We start from the raw sequence: 19,852 nt of genomic DNA, 5'->3' as shown, positions 1-19,852 counted from the left end.
CTGAATAAAAACCTGGAAGTGTAAAATATGTTTCCCTGTGTGGTATATATTCCGTTTTAATTTCTACTTAATTGTTTAATAGGGACACACTGTTCCAGCCTAAGATTTTTTTCCAGGCTCAGTTTTTATTTTGCATTTACTTCATATTTGTGCAATATTTTAAAAGAGACCTGAGAGTTGTTAAGCTGGGAGGAAGGGTAAAATGCTTCTGATTAATAAAAACTGAAGTGCAAAGCTAAATATAAGTGATTGGTTCTTCTTCTAATTTTGTTCTAAGTAGCTTTTGGTCCTTAAATTATCTTTAATTTCATATCAATCATGTGCAGAAGATGTGAGCTTCACAAGAATATGAAAGGTTATCTTTCTGAAGCCTGCAGGGACTAGTTAGTGTAGATTGAATACATCAACAAACCTCCATATGAACTACATCCACAATGAGTATTAAGAGATCATGATGCTTAACATTAACTGACCTCCATTTACACAATACATGTGTGTACAACATGCAGTACACAGGCTATTTTCAGGTTTTAAAATAAAAGTAAGGAATCACACAAAAAGCCCAGAATTACAGCTGCTGTTCCTAAATATGTACTTCTACTGCTGAGCTCTGAGTTTTTTAGTTTCTGTGATTTGTTTTCCTCTTGCTCTTAATAATCTTTCCATAACTTTGCTCACAGAATTTACATTTCTTGTTGGATTTTCACAGTGCTTTGCCTCTTCTAGTTCTCAGAGAGATGAAGGAAACAAAGGTGGTGAGTGTAAATGAGGAAAACAGGAATTGAAGAGCAGAAGAACCGAGGAGTCGGTTCTCCATTTATACTATCCCTTGTATTTCTAATCAACAACTTTGCATGAAATTGTTGTTTGTATCTTCTATTCTCCCTTTGTTCACAAGATCTGCGCTCTTTTCCAGAATTTTCACCAAGGCTACTTTCATCTGAGGGCTGGGCAGTGTGGTTCAGCTGAGCACCATCACCAGCCACAGATCTGACAGCATTCAAAAAAATGCTGTGATGCTATTCTGTTTTATCTGAGCTCATCTCTGCATTTGCATATTCCAAACAGGATGACAAAAAAAAGCACCACAATATTGATGGGAAAAGCTATTCAAATTGATGGTAAGAACTAGAGGAGTTACCATTCTTAGGAGATTTATTGCCAAGTCTCTAGACATAAATGTGAAGGAAGTTGATATGAGGCTTAGAATGCGATTCTGTTTGAAACAAGGAAAAACTTTGAAAACTGCTTCTATAGTATTTACCTAATTTTCTGTCCACAGCATAGCATAGTATTTATTTTTTGAGAAAATATCAAGATAAGCATACTGTAAGCTTTTCTTTACTGTATAAAAGTAAGCTTTTTCTACTCACTATTTTAATTGCTAATCATCAGCTGGCTTATAGTATTGACTGGTGCTTCTATCATTGTCACTCAATACCCAAAATATCAATAGCTAAAGGTTTCATTGAATGTTTTTGTTTGCAACAACATCTGATAGCTTAATAATCTGGAAAAGATTAAGAAAATGTACTGATTAACATTTGTAGTGGCTATTCTTGGATCTCCCCAGAAAAGCCTGAAGCTGTAGTAACAACTCAGAACTTCCACTGTGAAAATGGAAGAAGCTACAAGCCAACTTAACTTATGTATTTTACTAGATTTGGCATCATTTTAAAGTGAGAAGCTCCTGAGGGAAGCACAGTTGTACAGTTTTAGGACTATTTTATGACTATGTTCCAACATAAGTAACAAGATAAGATACAGTAAATAAGAAATGAGGTATGAATTTCAAATAAAGGACAAAAAGAGTTCTGCAATAACTTTAGAATAAAAGAAGTATTTATGCTCATATAGAGTGTGTTTGTCTTTCTGTGTGACCTATAAATTTTTAAACAATTCTCTGTGAAGGTTACTTAACTCTTGAAATTTTTTTTTGTCTTTCTTTGCTGTTAGGCATTTCTCAGGAAAGAGATATTTCATTTTACGTCTGATTTATGCAGTTTGCATTAACCAGCATCTCATATTAAAATGAAATACTTCAGCAGTAACACAAGACATGCTGGACAACTACAGAGTGCCCTCATTACTTTTAAAGATTAAATCATTTACTATAAAAAGGCAAACTTTTGGGCCCTGTTCTTCCCAAGCTTCACTCTCTGTGGTGTGTTTTGAGCTATTTGGCTGAAACAGAAAACTGGCTTTGCTTCACTGACAAGAAGTCACACCATTGGGACTAGTCTGCCCTCAACAGGGTTTTTGGTGAACGGAGCAATGACATAGGAAAAATGGAATAAATATGCAATATAATACCTGATGGATTTCATTAGCATCATTTGAATTGTATGTTCACCAAAACTGAATTTGACACAGTACTGAGCTGCTACAATGTAGGGTACAAGTATGTCAACCAGAAGTTCGATTATAATAGGAGAAAGCTGTCAAGAGTTGTGTATTTTTGTGTATCAACAATGGCACGGAACAACTGTGACATTCCAGTGATTGCTACAAGTACCCAGACACCATGGTGATAATTGCAGTGTAAAATCACCAGACAGCAAACAAGACTACTGGAACTAATAGGAACATGGTTTCATTCAGAACCCAGTGCGGATGTCTATCTGTAATGGAATTGCTTTTCAATACTTCTTCTTTGAAATACCGCTGATTATTACTCATGCATTTTTATATTAATATGTTCCATTTATTTAACTAAAGAAAGATACTTTCAATTTCATTTGCTCTCATCTGCCCATTTCTTAGTATGGCCTAATTTATTCTCTTTGGTGACTCAAGGGCAGATGAACTAATAAATGGATACTTGATTCCAGATCTGAAGCACATTTGTACATTCGACTAAAATAGAAGCTGTTTTTCTCTTTGTGTGCTATCATCAGGATCCAAAGAAATGAAGGAAAGTATCATATTGGATAAATTTTGGCAGTACTAATTCATCTTCCCTAAAAAGCCCCAACTGACTAAGCATGTTATTAGAGCTAATGTTTCACCTGAGACCTACATATCTCCTAGGCTGGGCACAATCAGGCAGAACCAACTTGTGAATTGAGATAGAACTGCCTACTGAAAAACATAACACAGTGCCAGCAAGTCTTCACAGACACGTGTACTTGCTGAATTAATCTGGCAAAGACTTTCAAAGTAACAACTGCTGCAGAGGAAAACCACCCTGAGTTCCAGTCAGAAGGTAATATTCCTCTCACAAATTCCTTGAGAACCTCAGATAGTCATTTGGGTCACTGCTCAGGGACAAAAAGAAGTTCTGACCTTTAATTCTGAACTCCAAATCAATCAGCGTCTACTTCTGTCCACTGAAACTAGCTTAACCTCTAGACAGCTAAATATTAGCAAAATTTGAATGAGATGCATCCCACCTTAAATGTCTTACATTTTGCTGAATTTCCTGCTGATGCTTTTATTTAGAAAGCTGTCATTTTCTCTCATAAGTAGTTTTTATCCAGGCCTAATGGCCCTGAAGGTACAAGGACACTGTCATCCAACAGTAATAATGGGAAGCTCTACACATTCTGCAGGAAGCATTTATCTTTGTCTAATTCTAATCTGACTGTTTGAAGTGATGTCAGATCTTCCTGGCATTTCTGTTCTCTCTTAACCTGTCTTTTGCACTACCTATTTCCAGGAAGAGAATAGAAAAGAACATAAAATGAGCGCTAATGACAATAAAATGATTAACTAAGTGTTGATTACTGTCTTATTACATATACACTTAAAGAGAGCTCCTATAGTTTCATAAAACGCTTCTAAAAGCCAAGTCTGTGACAAAAATACAGCCACTTCTTTGGGACAGAATTGTCACTTTAATTTTAATTCCAGATAACTGCTGGTGATAGCTGGGAAACTCGCTATCTACAGCAGCCTCATCCTGTTAAATGAGTGGCTCCAAAGCACTTCTCTTTTGCCATCTGCCTTTCAGGTGGTTATTTCACTTACCCTCTGGCTGGTATTGTGCTATGATTGTTACCGTCTGCCCCGCTCCTTTGAGCGCAGCCGCAGCCTGCTCATGGGTAGCGCCTCGGAGATCGATGCCGTTCACCTGCGCAGGGAATGAAGATAACAACAGGTATGAGGAGTTTGGCTTTAGGCAGGGAGACAGAAGTGGGGTTCTACTGTAAATATCCAATGGATGTAAAGGTCAGATTGCCCAGATGCAGAAGCAAAATCAAAAAGACTGAGAAGAAATTTCCTATGACTAGCCAAGAGGATACACACTGGTACCACTCACCCCACAGTTTGACTGTGCTTACCCATGCAGATTCTCTGACTGCTATTTTTGGGTGTTCCCTGCTCTACTGAGTTTACATTTTTGGTTATCTCTTCATCAAATATCACTAAATGTATTAACTTCAAAAGACAAGTTTTCTGTAATGCTTGAAGGTCACTGTAGAATACTGCAAGCAAGGAAACTGCTCCTTCAGACAAACTCTGCAGGGCCAGTCAGTAGCATCAAGAAACCCATAGATGCATAGAGCATGTCTAACAAAAGCTGCGCGTTGCAGAACTTTCAGAGCAAAAACCCCATCTACTGTTTTCTGTTCATGCAACTCCTCCGACCATTGCCTGGAAATATCCCGTATCCTGCACACGACAGCAATGGAGTTGCTATCAGACACAGCTTCCTCAACTCTGCCTCTTCAACATCCACAGATCTTTCCATAGGGTTTCTTTTTCTTAATCAATTTTGGCTGCACAAGAAATAGAAGAGGAACAGAGTAGAACTAAGTAGGAAGTCCACCTCTAAAACTCAGGGACAGTTTCAGAACTCTTTTGATTTGTATTTGTGATACATGTTTTGTCAGCAGTATCCCAAAGAAGAGACAGAATTCACATACAGATTTATAAACTGCTCCAGTAACTTGAATTCTGCTTTCCAGTGGGAGCATTACTGTCTAGCTGTACTGAAGAATGTGAGATTTCTTTTATTTATTTATGTTTGTATGTATGTGTTTATTTATGTATTTATCTGTCTTTCCTCTCACTTCTACAGGTTTTCACTCTATAATATTTTAGTGAAGAACAGGGAACTTTTGTCATATAGCAACCTCAGCAGGACAGAAATCCTCTTCTGATTGCTGAAGAAAAGAAAAAAAAGGGAAATAAAGGGCAGGAAGAGGAAAGTGAACCATGCTATAACAAGCAAATAGGCTGAAACACTAGACCCAAATTCTCAGCTATAGCAAATATTTGTGTTTATGTTTACCAAGTAGTACTGCAAGATGGCTAAGCATATATTGAAAAGATGGGGGGGGGGGTTTAATTTAAATTTTAACAACTTTTTAAGGATTGCAAAAATACATTTGATTCCATGGAACTTTTTAAGTAATAGCTACTGAACTTGTTATGAATACATTTACTTAGGTCAATAATGTTTAGAAACTGGCCCATCTTAACTTGCTGTCTTTCATCAAATTTTAGAGAATGTGACGTTTTGAGAACACAATTATTATTTACCACGGAATCGCAGAGTCATAGAATAGTTTTGGTTGCAGGGGAATTCTAAAGCCCCTCTGCAATGAACAGGGACATTCGACTAGACCATGTAGCTCAGAGCCCTGTCCATCCTGACCCTGAATGTTTCCAGGGATGGTGTACCCACCACCTCTCTGGGTAACCTGTGTCTGTATCTCACCACTGTCATCATAAAAAAATTCTTGTTTATTTGCGTGACAAAATCTAGTCCTTACTAGTATGCAAACAACATTTAGACTATTACTCTTAGAAAAACTAATTTGTGATAGCAATAATATAAAGCCCAGGAGATACCAGAGTTTCTGATCCAGAAGACTGCATGATGCTGCAGAACTGTTGACTGTACACAGAAATTATGAGCATGGGGCAAATATAACATAAAAACTTCATAATTTAACACAGGAATCCTCACTTGTCCCAGCTCCCTGTGATGTTATAATGGTTGGTGGAAGCTTTCAAAAAAAATGATCCAAAGGTTCAAAAGCTTCCATTAAAGTCGTGCACAGAAACCTCTGGGAAACACTCACTGAAACTCAGTCTAGGAATATAAGACCCTAGAGAGCAATAATTAAGTCCATTCTAAAAGAACAAAGGAGAGAATCAGAACTTTCTGTGTCATAAAAATCTAACATATTTTAATTTACAACAGTGAAAAATATCTAAAGAGGGAGATGATGTCAGCTAGGACTTTGCAACCTCTGTGGAGAATACCAGCTTCCTGTAAGGAACACAACTTAGGCTACTGCTGTAGAAAAAGAGTTGCTGTTCCCTACTTTTTCTCAGTGATGGTGTTATGACACTTGATGTTGCATTGCATAGAGCGCAGATGTACCAGCACTACAATCACTCCATAACTCTGCACTATAGCCATAGTTTTGTGAAGTCTGAGCAGAATCCCTAAATTTAGGAAGCACAGTGCCTGTATCATGACATAAAGGAAACATCAGCCTTGATTCTGTGTCTGAAGAAGGGAACTTTGAAGCCAACTAACCTTTCCTTTAATAGAGACCTTAGTTCTAATCTGTGTGCTTTTCCCTTTCATAACTGGAGTCCTTGAGAGAGTCCCACAAAAGAACAGGATGATCTGAAGAAAAGCTTAAAGGAAAATTCCTGGATTCCTGAGCTCCTGAACTGGGGAGATAGATATGGATGATGTCACCTGGTCAGCAGGTTCCAAGAAGAAAAAAATTAAGTTTTGTTCAGGCTGAAGTTTGAAGACTGTAGATTATGAGAGGACACAAGCCTTTCTTAAGCAACATAGGAAAACACTGTGGCAGTCTCTAAAAGTCCTGTTAATAGTAGGGAAGATTTAAACATCATTAATAAATCCCAATAATCTCTCTATAGAAAAAAGGAGAGGACGTCTGAAAGAATAAGGAAATCACATGCTTATTCTCTTTCTCCTCTGAGAAACAATAGTTCTGTGTCTATCTGAGCTAATAAGTACAATCCTAATAATGCATCAAGACTGTGAATATAAGACAGGAATTTCACTGAAGTTTTTACACAAACATTTTTCACTTCTCCACAGAAAAACAAGAAGCTGCTGTAATGGCAGCTGACTACTTTCTGCCCTTTGCACCCTTGTTTTAGAAGAAATGATTGCCTAAGGTACAAACACAACACATTGTAGTGAATGGATTTCCCTGATACTAATTTCACTTTTCTGTTAGGATGTAAGTGGGGATAGACACTTGAAGACTTAGAGGCATGAGTGGCTGAAATCAAAAGAGCAAGGAAAAGAAATTTCAGAGAAAATAACACATAAATTTTATCTTCTGAAATTTTTATCTAGGTGATAATCTAGCTAGGCAAACCAGATTAAGTAATGTTGAACATTAGGTTGACTACATTAGGTTGCCGAAACAGTGATCTCCCTCTTGAAGGTGCACAGCTGCAGAAAAAAAAATCAAATAAGCACTGCCAAATAGATAGGGAGAGGTCTGTTTGCATGCTATTTTACTCACCAACAGTGGCAGAATCTCACTGTAAGATAATAGGTATTAATTTTAGAAATGATTTATAATCTAGTTTGACTTTATAAAGAACAAGAAGAGTAGATGTTAACTTGATTTCTGGGTATCATTTCCCCCTACTTATAAGCAAATATAATAAACTCCCAAACCGTCTAGTTGAAAAACATCATATTCATGTAGCAGCATTAAATCTTGATGAAAGGCACCATTAGTTTATATGTTTTAATCAAATTTTTACCATCAGAGCAAAATGAAGAAGAATTTGGAAAGAATAAAATGAATAATACTCATCTAGTTTCTTCCTGCAAAACAATATCTTAATATAATGTCTCATAATAATTGCATGCAGTGACATTTTCCCCAATATGATTTCATTGCAAATTGTTAAATCTGATTAAAATGACTGCTTTTAATTAAGTGAACATTTTTGTGAAGAATAATCAGTAAAAGAAAGTTTAAAAAAATCAGAAAAAGGTGCAAGTGTGTGCAGGAAAAGTTAATAAATATCAAAGGTGTTTTGGTTGTTCATTGTTTTTGTTTTTCTATAATAAACAGACTTGCTTCTTTAGAAAGTATTATACAATAAGCAAAGTAGCTATTCTGAGCTTGACTGCACAGCCCTGATGTCCTGGCCCAGGATGAACTTGACTGCACAATTTCTGATGCCTAACTTCAAAATGAATTTGACATAATGGAAATAAGAAGAGCCTGCAGCTTATACAGAAGTCTGTCTCTTCTGCGTGCTGTGGCAAAAAGCTGCTCGAAAGCTTACAAACAAAGAGGAGTGCTGCAACAGAAGGTTAGAGTTGAAAACTACAGTAAAAATTAAATTGAGATGGAGAAAAAGATGCAACAATAGCTCACAGGAATTACTGGGCCTTTGCACTGGTTGACTCAAAATAAAGCATGATCTACTTCATTTAATACTGAATCATAACTGAAGTGAAAGATCAGATTTACTTTTTGCACAGATCGAACTCTTATAAAACTGGAAGAGTTATATTTCCTCCAAAATATTTGAGTAGTCCTTATTAGCACAAATTGATTGTGTTCTGAACAGACTTGTTGCTGTCTGGTTGTCTTCTAGAAAGTGAACATGATTTGTATGTAGGTCATTCAAACAGAAGCTAGCAGAATAATCTGGTTTATTTAGCCATTTCTTTCTTTAGGCCACCTTATTTTGTGTTTGTACAGTGGTTAAATGAATACTTGGAACACCTTGTTGGATTGGAAAAGAAAGGAAAAACACATCCTTTCCCGGGGGAGGAAACATAAGGGATTTATTTTCATTTCTTCCTTAAGTTGTCACTGACACAGTACATGCTTTTATACATTAAATTAAAAGGTGAAGGAAAGGCATTCTTTTACCACGGAACAAACAATAGAGCAGAGTTTTCAAGTTCTGTCTAAATTTTTTTCATAAAATAAGAGCTTTTGGTGCCTGAAAAAGCAAACAGAAGTCTGAATAATGACAACTCTTTACAGCCAGAATTCCTATTGTTTGCATTCAGAGAGGATACAAAGAACCCTATTTATCTGCCGTAATTTTGCACATCAATTTAAATATTCTCAAGCATATTATCAGGAGATGAGAGGAAAGCTGGGCCATGCTCTCCAGCAGTCCTGCTTAGTCACTGGGAATGTAAAACAGGGAACATTGGGAAAAAGCCCACTAGGGATGACCTGCTGGGAACACGTCTGAGGAAGACCTTCCTCACAAGCAGGTGGAATAACCATTCCACTCCACGGCCCCCACAACTCTTGACGAATGATAGAGTCCACCAAAAAGCACAACTCCAAGGAACCAGGGCGTGTCGCCAAAGTACAGCCTTTGAGCAGCTTTTTGCAAAGCGAAGGCCACACATCCTGCCTGAGGTCGAGGCTCTGCTGGGTGCTGCTGGAAGAGCTGTGGAAGTAAAGCAAGCTCAGCACCATGGACAATCTGGGACATGGTTGTGGGGGTGGCACCCAGCAGAGGAAATACTGATATGGGACAGTCTTTGCCTTGCTACTGAAAAAAGGGTTTACAAATAGAAAGATAGAAGAAATGCATGAGTCTTCACTCTCCAGCTTAGCTTTTGCTATAGTTTCAAGCTTGCTTTATTGCTTTTATCTCACTTTTCTCAATTCTGATCTTTTCTGAGCCTACACTTTCTACTAGAGCTAGTTAGAGCTGCACAGAGAAGCACAGTGGTTTTCTCATTCTCAACTCCACTGAAAACATAGGATCATGTCCTGTCTGTTATTCTCCATGCCCAGCATCCTCCTTCTCTCTTTTTATGGGCTAGCAATTTCAGTGACCTTTACAATTTTCCTTGTCTGGCTACCTTGGAGTTACAAGTTTTGCCTCTAGTAAGCAGTTCTTTATGCTCTGATGAGCTGGATGTTCTAGAGGCAAACTTCTCTCTCTGGAAAACAAGAACCACCATGGGGGTATTAGCTGTATCATGCCTTTTTCTGCTAGGAACTTTAAGGAGGCAGCTAAGCCAAAACAAAGAGATATAAAAGCATATTTGAAGCAGAAAAAAAAAAAATTATGTTCTTGAAGAGGTGTCTTGCACACACTGCCTTTTACAGTAGGAACAAACAAGTTTTCTGACTCACCAGACCACATGAATCATTCCAAATGGCACCTGTTAAGCCTAGAACCATAGGCAAAGACATGTTTTAACCCAAACTGTACAGAAATTCTGATACAAGATCTGCTTCCCATGTGATTGTAGCTTTTATGAGTGATCCCAGATTTGCAAACTTTGAAGTAATTTCACTGAAGTGACATCTTAAGAGCGATTTCCCCTCAATTCCATCAGAATTCATCAAAATTAGTTTAATAAATAAAACTAGTTTAATAAGTAAATGACAGCATATGAAAAGGTCACATAGGCTCCCTGGAGCCTGAATGGACATGAGACTTATTTTACTCAGATCACTAAATAGCTACCAGATTGTTCAAGTACCAACCTGAACTGGACAGGATTCAGCAACTACAAGGTGATCAAAGGCATTTTGTCATATTACTAAATGGTAAAGTTGAGACAAATGAACACATACTTTTTGCATATTAAGCCAACTGGTACTACCAGTGAAAAATACTAGCTAACTACACAGGCCAGTGTTTATTAACTGATTTAAAAATAAACAGTATTTTTCATCAATTTTATACATGAAACATCCATCAAACAGAATTGTTAGTAAGAATATTAGTTACTGTTAAAATGGAGAGCTCATAATTAGCTCTTAAATTCAAATCTAGTCGCTACTTTTTTATTTTCTGTCCTTCTGTGAGGTCCCTCAATTCCTGCCACCACTTAATTTCATGGATCTCACTACAGTGTCATCTTTACAAGCATTCACACATTCCGTTTCCTTTGCAGTTCCTGCTCTCTTTCTATTCTGAATTGGTAAAATATCAAACTGTCCCTCCTCCCTCCTACAGCTTTTACTTTACACATAACTGTTACTTCCATTCACTTTCCTGCCTTTCTGACACATCCCTCTTTCTCTCTAATTCTGTTTTCAGCATTTGTATTTTCTTGTCTCCTGTTCTCATCCTGGGTCATTTAGACATGCCCTTTTAGTAGCAGTTATTCCATATACCTTGGTGTCCATATACTTCTAAAAGGTATTTTTCCTTATGCAGTAACTGTTTCCTAAATTAACTCTCACATTTGCAAGCATAAGTGAATGGATATAACTAAACCAGCATTGTTCAATTTTACTCATAATGCTGCAGAGTTTTTGCTTCACATTTGAATTTCAAAGGATAGTATAAGCAGAAATAATGATTGAAATTCTCTTGCTTCTGAAATGAGGTAAAGGTTTCCTTTTTAACAAGTTTCTTATACCTCAAAGATGTAAGAACTTAATTTCAGCTCAAGCCAACAAGAAATAGGTACTTGGGAACTGAAATAAAAAGGCAAAACAATTTGAGAGGCTGCTTAGAGACAGAAGCGACGCTGAGCACTGAGTTAGTGATGAATTCAAAAACTGATATCCTTGCCTTGAGCTCTGCTTGATAGGTGCTTTCATATTTCCACATCACAGAGTAGGGCACTGTGGCCTGTGAGAGGTGAGACAGCCATTGGCTGCTGCCATGGCAAATCCATACTGATCTCAACCCAGTGACCAGGAGGCAATGTGTCAATGGCTGAGTGGTACTGTCTTCCTGGAATGATGTAAGTTAATGTTCAGTGCTCACATTTCATATTAAAACTCCCCTGAAGCACAACATTCATAGTTTACTTGTGGCTCTACAGATGAGGATTATGACACAGACACTTTGAATAGACAAAGCTATGTACTCTCAAATAAACCATGTTTTTTATAAGCAGTGGAAAGGAAATAGCTCATGTATTCTCTAAGTGATTTTCCTTTTTTTACTGTTCTGGTGGCTTGTTTGATCAGATTCTTATTTTTTCAAAAAGATCTCAGAAAATTCTTCCAACAAACTATTGCAGATATCCCTCCAATACCCTATTTAATGGATGGCCAATTTCCATTACTTTGCAGCTTGTGTCACGAGATAATTTTTTTAATCACTCAGAAACCCAAAACTGACTGGGCAGTAGAGCAGAATGATTCCTGGAGACTAGTTAGTTTGAGCACAAGGCAAAAGTCCAGCCTGAGGCAAAGATCTGAATGAATAAAGCTCAGGGATTTTAGCCATTTAGTCCAGCAGTAGCAGCTTGGCTTTCACTTTTTCACTGTGGGCCTGGCAGTGCGGCAACACTGAGGGGTGCAAACCTCATAACAAATCTTCAGTCAGATGTGACATAATTCTGCTTGACATTGTTACACCAAAATTTGCCAAGTCAGAATGTCTGAACTGAATGTGCACTCCTCCTTAAACTACGAGGAGCTGAAGAGCAAGCAGTCTGGCATGAGATCATTTCTACTCATTGAGGCAATAGTAAAATGAATGTTTTAGAGCCAACTTACGATTTAATCACAACAGAAATATACAGCCCCTAGTCTAGGCCAATTTACTAGCTGTGTATGACACAGAACTGACAGGTCTGATAGTTAACACTCTTTGGGGGAAAAAAAGACATACCTATTCAAGAGAACTGTTGGTATAATTTGTTAGCTTCTGATCATGTGCTTGGAAATGTGATAGTAAAGTTAGGAAACACTACATCAAGACAATTCCAATGTATGTTATAGATTGCAGAAAGATGCAGGCGAAGAGTTGTGGTGGAGAGAGAGAAATCCAGCTGGAAGATAAATTCCTAGATTAATGAGATGAAATTATGCAGCAATATACGCAGCATTCCAGAATATTCTGGCAGTATTTTTTTTTTTCCCTAGAATCTTCATTAAACTTGTATTTTTGAAAGTAACCTATTTTGTTTTGAAGTTGCAAAATAGCAAGTCTATGAGCTTCTCTGGCAATACAGCCCAGTAGCCGTGATTACAAAATAAATGCCTTGTATTTTGAGGCTGACTACATCCAAACTCCACTTCCAGCCATCAGATTATATGTATCTACCAACAACACTGAAAAACAGTTTGCTACCAGCTCTCTTCTCCAAGGTTGACTATTTCCAGACGGAAGTGTTAAAATGGACACAGTTCATACTTCATTATAATGCATTTTTACTGTCAAGGGGGATGTTAAGATTTTCCTGACATGAGTTCTAAACTCCACGGCTTCATGGGAAAAGAGAGTCTGTTCTTTTCAAAGAGCCATTTCTTTAAACACATAAAAGAGAAGCTTTTCAAAAGCATAAATCTGTTTGCACCCAGTTTCTCTTCACTGGGCTCCCAGCTGCCTTCTGTACCTTTAAATCTCTCTTCTTGTTTGGGGAAGTTGCACGGGTGTCTCAGTTTTGTGAAATGTTTTTGGCTCATCATGATGACAGTGAGTACTGAACATATGTCTGCATGCATTGTGAGGGGTGAAACTGAGTTTATCTGGAAAAGGCAGAGCACTGTGCACCCAGATGATCCCATATAAATATAAAGAGGTTGAGAACTCTTAGAGACCTTTTCAAACTCATCCTCAAATCCCAGAATTCCCAGCATTGTCAGCAATATCTGAACTTGTATTAAACAACTGTTTTGCCCCGGATCTTTCCATTAGATCTTGTCATGACAACATCTTTGCTTTTCTCTGCTTTTCTCCAGCTTTTTTTTAAGCTTATGACCTGCTACTCTATGAAGATGTTGAGAGGTAGCTTACAGGGGCTGCAAGTTTGCAGCAAAATGACATTTATGGCTTCTTCTGTGAACCTATGAACCTGTTACTAATATTCTTTAAGGAGGAAAATTACATTTCACAATTTATTATTGAAAAATTCATCAGGATTATTACTCCTTCTTCTGTTGTTTTCTAAGTATCTGCAAATAGACTGATTATTTCTCCCAGAAGTTTTCCCTGAAAATTGGGCAACCTGTTCTACACTCCCAAATATTCCTTCAGTTCTTGAATAAAATTATGAACGGTCTGCACTGAATAGTTCCTTAAGTATACAAGAATTAACTTCATCTGTTTATAACACCTAACTTGTCTAAATTCTAATCTGACTTTGCCTAAGTCCACTTTAAAGACTTTTCTGTTTCTTCATAACTGCCCTAATTGGATAATTGTGGATCCATCTCTTTTAAAAGACAAAACAACAAAAAATGCATGGAAGGTTTGAACTCTCATGGTCTTACTTTTAAACAATCTTTTTTCCAGCTCTTTGGGAAATTAATTTATTGCTTGGTTTTCCATTTTCATCAAACATTTTCTTGATGCTTTTTCTAATTATTGAAAGTACAGACCATTTTACATCTTGCCCTTCTGAACTTCCCCCCCAATTTTACCTAACATTTCTACATTTTTAAGGCTTGGGCTGTTATTACCAAAGTGACTGACTCAGCTTTCACTTCTTCAGTGTTGATTACTTGAGTTTCACAATGGTGACTGCACAGTAAACTGGATTTGAAGTTCATGTTACTTCCTCGTTCCCTTTCAGCACAAAATCATAAAAATTGCCACTACACTATATGGTTACTCAAGGGTAAGTTGGGTTTCATTGTTTTATTCTCCCATTTTTAGGCCATTCTTCCTTACTGGTGAGAATAAAATCTAGAATTATCTGACTTATACTTGTTTTTCCATATTCTCCATCAAAAAGATTAATGAATGTTTGGTCTGTTTGGGTGGGATTTATTTCAATAAAGGGACGTTATGCCAGATTCTCTATAATCTGTGAAAACAAATATAAACTTTTACAGAAAAATGGTCATCTGACCCATGTAAAATGTCTGCTTTAGGGCAAGGCAAGTTGTATTCAGAAGTGGCTACACCTTTCTGTTAGCTACAGAGGGGGCCTAAAGGGTTATATACTCTGTGCTTCCCAACATGAGCAAAGCCTGAATGTAGATTATTCCACTACATACTTCTAAGGAGCTTAATCTACCTGTCCTTCCAGTTGATGTCATCCCATTAACATATGACAATGCCTGTGCTCTCAGCTCCTTTCTTCTACAGAGGTTTTCTTTTTACAGATCTGTCACATATATCACCTACCATTCAGTATTGATCCTCTGTGTAGCAACACATTTTTGCTTGATTTTCAAACAAATTCTACTTTAACAGAGTCCAGTCAGGTGCACTGATCTACCCATTTAAATCACTGTTCTGATCATATATTAACATTTTCAATATACTCCAAACAGTGCTCTATATATAACTACAAAGCAAGTTTACACAGTAAACATACTGACTAAATAGGATTAATGTTAAAAATGTTACAGGAGTCTATAGGAAATTGCAGCTAAAGGCCACTGAATTTGATAGACTGTCCCACGCCTGAGGACAGAGTCAGACATCACTCACACCACCATGCTTCACCATGGGGAAGAAAGCATCCTAAGGATATGGTCAGGGCCAATGCAAACAATTCCTGCAGGGCAAAGGGAATATCTGTTACAATCCTGACACTACTACACAAGAGCGACAAACTGATGATCCAAGGAGAAAAGATACCCGGCCCTATAGAGATGTTTCAAACATTTTCCAAGACAACTGCATTTCAAAAAAAAGAAAATCTGAGAAGGAAAACCAGATGGTATTTGCCATTTATCTTAGTTTTGTCACTAGGTAATGAAATACACTATTTTCCCTAAGCAGTTTTACTGCTTTTACCATGAACAAAAAACCATTTTTAATTAGAAAGCTGAAAGCTTCTCTGTACCCAAGTAAGGGAAGTCAGTCTGAAGGTTAAATATAAGTGTAGCAAATACAAAGCATAAATATTTGCTATAAGTAAGCACAGAGTCCTTACATTCCATCCTGCTCTATAAGGACACTTTTAGAGTAGAAATTGAAGAATGCTCTTTTTTCAAATGCGTATTGTATTTTTGGCTACAGGTGTGACTGAGAAGGTGGGTAGGAGTTGTGTGGGAGGAACCAAGTACAAAGAAACGTTTAAAATGTTCATGAGGGATAGCAAATGTCTCACAAAAAAACCAACAGCAGGATGATGCACAGACACAAGAAAAAATCTGATCAATATAAGAGATGACCTTCCCTCTGCAAGGGAGAACCTTGTATAAAACACCAGACACAATACTAAAGTGAGATGCCCAAGTACTGGTGTTGTAAACTAGGTTTATATAGTGCCATGTACCAGAAAACCCCATGGAGTATCTCCATCAGCCCCTTCCCAATCCATAGTTATTTCATTCTCAGAAAGAAGCATGGGAAAAAAAAGATAGTGTCTTTCCCCATATATTAATACATCCTGATACTACACCAGATCACCAGGAAAATCACACAGAATGCTTTGGTTAACATCATTCACCTGATTCAGGTTAGATGAGAGGGGAAATGGAAGTGTTACAAGAGTACATGTCTCTTTGCAGTGCAGCCTGTTCTTTTTCTACTCTTTCCTGCTGCTGTTTAGCAATCACCCTTCAGAAAAGTTGTTTTATTTTCTTAAGGTAACCTGTGGATGCATTGCCTGGGAACAGTCATCTCACTCCAGAGCAAGCAGTCTACTTTTTCTCTTGATTCTACTTTCAGGCTCCAAGTCACGCTGCATCCAGCCATTGTGAACATAAAGCATTTCTACAGGAGAATGAAATAAAACTGATACTGCCTTTATGCTTCATGATTTTATGTTACTTTTATTTGCAATTAAGGAAGCACGATGTTAGCTGAAAAGCAAATATATATTAAAAGGGCAAACCAACATGAAATGTGAGACTCAGTTTAAGACACCTAAATATGGAGATGAATGCATGTGGTGTTTAAGCTTAAAAGTCAATACAGGTAATAAAGCTTACAGAGAAATTCAGCCTGCTCTACACAGCTCACAGTGGGCCAGCTGAACTGTTCTCTTGCCTCCTTTGACATTAATGGCAACCAGACACCCAGCAAACATGCAGATGTCTAAATGTAAGTATCTTAATCTGAGGTTTAACCTTGACCAAAGACAAAAAAATTCAGTAACTTCAAAAGTTAAGATTCAAATGCAAATACTTGCTGTTAACCCCTTATGCCTATTAATTTACTGTAATTCCTTCATTGGTATACAACTTCAACTTGATGCAGCCTTATGGAAAACTATAAAACTGTTTGAAAAGAAGTGTCAGCATAGGAACTCAAGGAGCAATATGCAGTAACTATTTCTGTGAAATTGTAAATCTGAATTTTGTTGCTGAACTTGCACGTCTAAACTAATTCTCTGTGGTTTAGGTCCTGCACCTATTGAAAAAATTGCCTACTTGGCACTGAAAATGCTTTAAAGCATTCAGGCTAGGACACCTAAAAGAAAGACTTGTGTTTTATCAAGATTTTGATTTGAGATTGTAATGCAAAAAACAATGTGGCCATTTTTCTTTGAAAAGGACTGTCCTGCTTCTCCTGCCTCCCCAGGAATTTCCCCTAAAAATTGCAATTCACTATGCACATCTTTCCTAAAACGGTAAGATTTGTACTGCTTTCTGTCAGGGTGTAGGCACAATGGGTGGCCATTTTATGCATATGGCTCATGGAAATAATTTGTTCTAATGCAGGTGGTTTTGACTAACCAACACTGGGTTCCCATTGCTGTTTTAATAGGAAAAATATCCCTTAGCATTGGAAGTGCAACTTAAAACTGCAAGAATAGCATCAAGGAACATTACATTTTATTTTTATTGAAGACTGCATTTTCCTAACAGATGGAGAACTTGGGGTTAGATCTGAGTTCAAACACCCTCTAAACTTGGCCCAGACTTCTAAAATGACTTTAAACAAATCATTTAACAAACTGGCACCTCATTTCTCCTAAAGAAATAATTCTTCCATTGATATTCTGAACTGTTTCCTTTGGCCTATAAGTATCTGAGACAAAAATTAATCTCGGTGCACACAGCATGTAGTAAATCAAACATTAATGTCAATTAGCATTCAAAATGCTACTGATAATAGTTACGGCATGCTTAGTAAGGGGGAAATAGCATATGGAGGGATATATTCTAGTACAGTGATGAACTTACATTGGTGATGTATGTGTTACTTCATTTTAAAGGCATTCAGAAATGAGAATGTTTAGTTGGGTGGTGATTTGAAAGAGTACAATGAATTATAGCCAGAATAAACCAACGTTTTAAGAAAACCTCTTCAGGAGGGAACCCCATATTCTCATGAATGTAACATAAAAATTCATTTGTGGGCTATTTGAAATGTTTTACTATCTGACATAGAAGATTATCCATGATTCCTCAATTGACCTTCAAGATTCAGATAGGATTCATTTGTTCTCTCTGCACAGAAGTATTTGGAATATCAGCCTTCTTTCTGAGATAATTTTCAAACATTTCCAATTAACTGAAAACAGAAAAAACCCTCTGTTAACCCTGCTCTTTATAAGGTTTCAGCCAGTTTCCAAAGCCAGACCGCTGTCATTACTGATCCTGGGCTGCCACCTGGCGGCAGCTGGGAAAAATAAATCCAAATTTCACTCGTCCAGGGGGCAAAGGCTATGGCACCATCTTTCCCAGTGCTTCTGAAGGGCTGTAGGGTTGGACCCCTTCCCCTCACATCCCGACAGTCAAGCAGAAGGAGAGGCAGAGATTATGGAATTTGTCCAAGCCTTATGGGCTGACTCTGGAATTATGTATACACTCAGTGTATCACTCCAAGGAATTGCATATAAAGGTCTCACTGGTGGATTTGCAGTCTATTTGAGGTATTTTTATCGGTATTTTCCCAAAGGTGAGAATACACACCTCTCCACCAGTCAACATTGCCATATTCACAGCACAGGCATGAATTAGGAGAGTGCATGTGATCCTCACTGTCCACCTGGGAGACTGAGGCTTAGGAAAATGAAGCACCCTGCCTATGGTCAGACAGGACACCAGCTAAATTGATTAAATTGATTAAATTGAATCATAGAACAATTTGGGTTGGAAGGGACCTTTAAAGGTCACCTCCCTTGCAATGGGCAGGGACAACAAAAACGATGAAAGAAGTAGCATTTTGCAAGATAATAAATATTTGAGGGATAGGCCAGAAAGCAGGTCACAGCAAGTTTTACAAACATGTAAAATATCACAATCGAAAAGCTCTTTTGGCTTCATTGTAATTCTGCAATACCAATCTTACAAGAAATTAAATCCAGATCTATAAATCACTTACTATGCTTCCTATCTGTAAGAAATTTAACCAAGCTTCAGCGAATTAGAAATTGCAGCTTTGAGGGTAATATTTGTTCTTGTAAATCAGATTATGTTTTGAGAAACAAACGGGAGAAGTATTTCTGTAGGGAAATAAGTGTTTCTGAGGGATGAGACAAGAAGGAACAGAGAGAAACAGACTTTTTTTTTTTGCAGTCCTTATGAAATTAAGGTGTCTGGGACCCTTCACTAGACAACGGTACAATTAATGAGCTCTGTGCATGAAACTGATTTTGTTGGAATATGGAAAAATGGATCCATAATAGTTATTTGTGACTAAATAAGTAACAAGGACCTGACTGGGTGATTGCCTGGGGATACGTATGCAGTCTAATTTAGTAATAATTTCCATCCCTCTCTGCTCAGTGAACAAATAAACAACTCTTGCATGACAAGTAAATGCTGATTCAACACTGGTAACATTAATTAGAACTTATGGAAGACATCACTACAAAACAGACAAAATTAAAAATTCTACCATGGCTGCATCAAATAGTTCTAAATATATCCTGCTTAAAAATAAAATAGAATGGCCTTTTAACTTTGTATTTGAACTTCTGGATTTTTGAATACAACGTACTGTGAAAGGCTTTGATCTCATTAGTCTCTGTTAGTCAGCCCTATTTTGCTGCATCTAACCGAAGCAAAATAAATTGCATAATTGTCCTAAAGAAATTTCCATTTCTATTCTTCAGGTTTCTTGTCTGTGCTCTTCC

General features: G+C 37.4%; 1 protein-coding gene across 6 annotated transcripts in view; it reads right to left on the bottom strand.

Annotated features, from left to right (window-relative positions):
• Positions 1-19,852, bottom strand: part of DLG2 (discs large MAGUK scaffold protein 2) — a gene marked incomplete at both ends in the record, with an annotated part of 992,680 nt that overhangs the window by 188,658 nt on the left and 784,170 nt on the right. For all 6 annotated transcript variants that reach the window (XM_082277305.1, XM_082277307.1, XM_082277308.1 and 3 more), the window contains one exon: positions 3,970-4,072. In XM_082277305.1, the coding sequence (XP_082133431.1) occupies positions 3,970-4,072 (103 nt within the window). The remainder of the gene's footprint in view (positions 1-3,969; positions 4,073-19,852) is intronic.

Source organism: Coloeus monedula, assembly GCF_965178545.1.
Source record: "Coloeus monedula genome assembly, chromosome: 3".
Classification (NCBI taxonomy): domain Eukaryota; kingdom Metazoa; phylum Chordata; class Aves; order Passeriformes; family Corvidae; genus Coloeus; species Coloeus monedula.
This window is presented reverse-complemented; position numbering and strand designations above follow the sequence as displayed.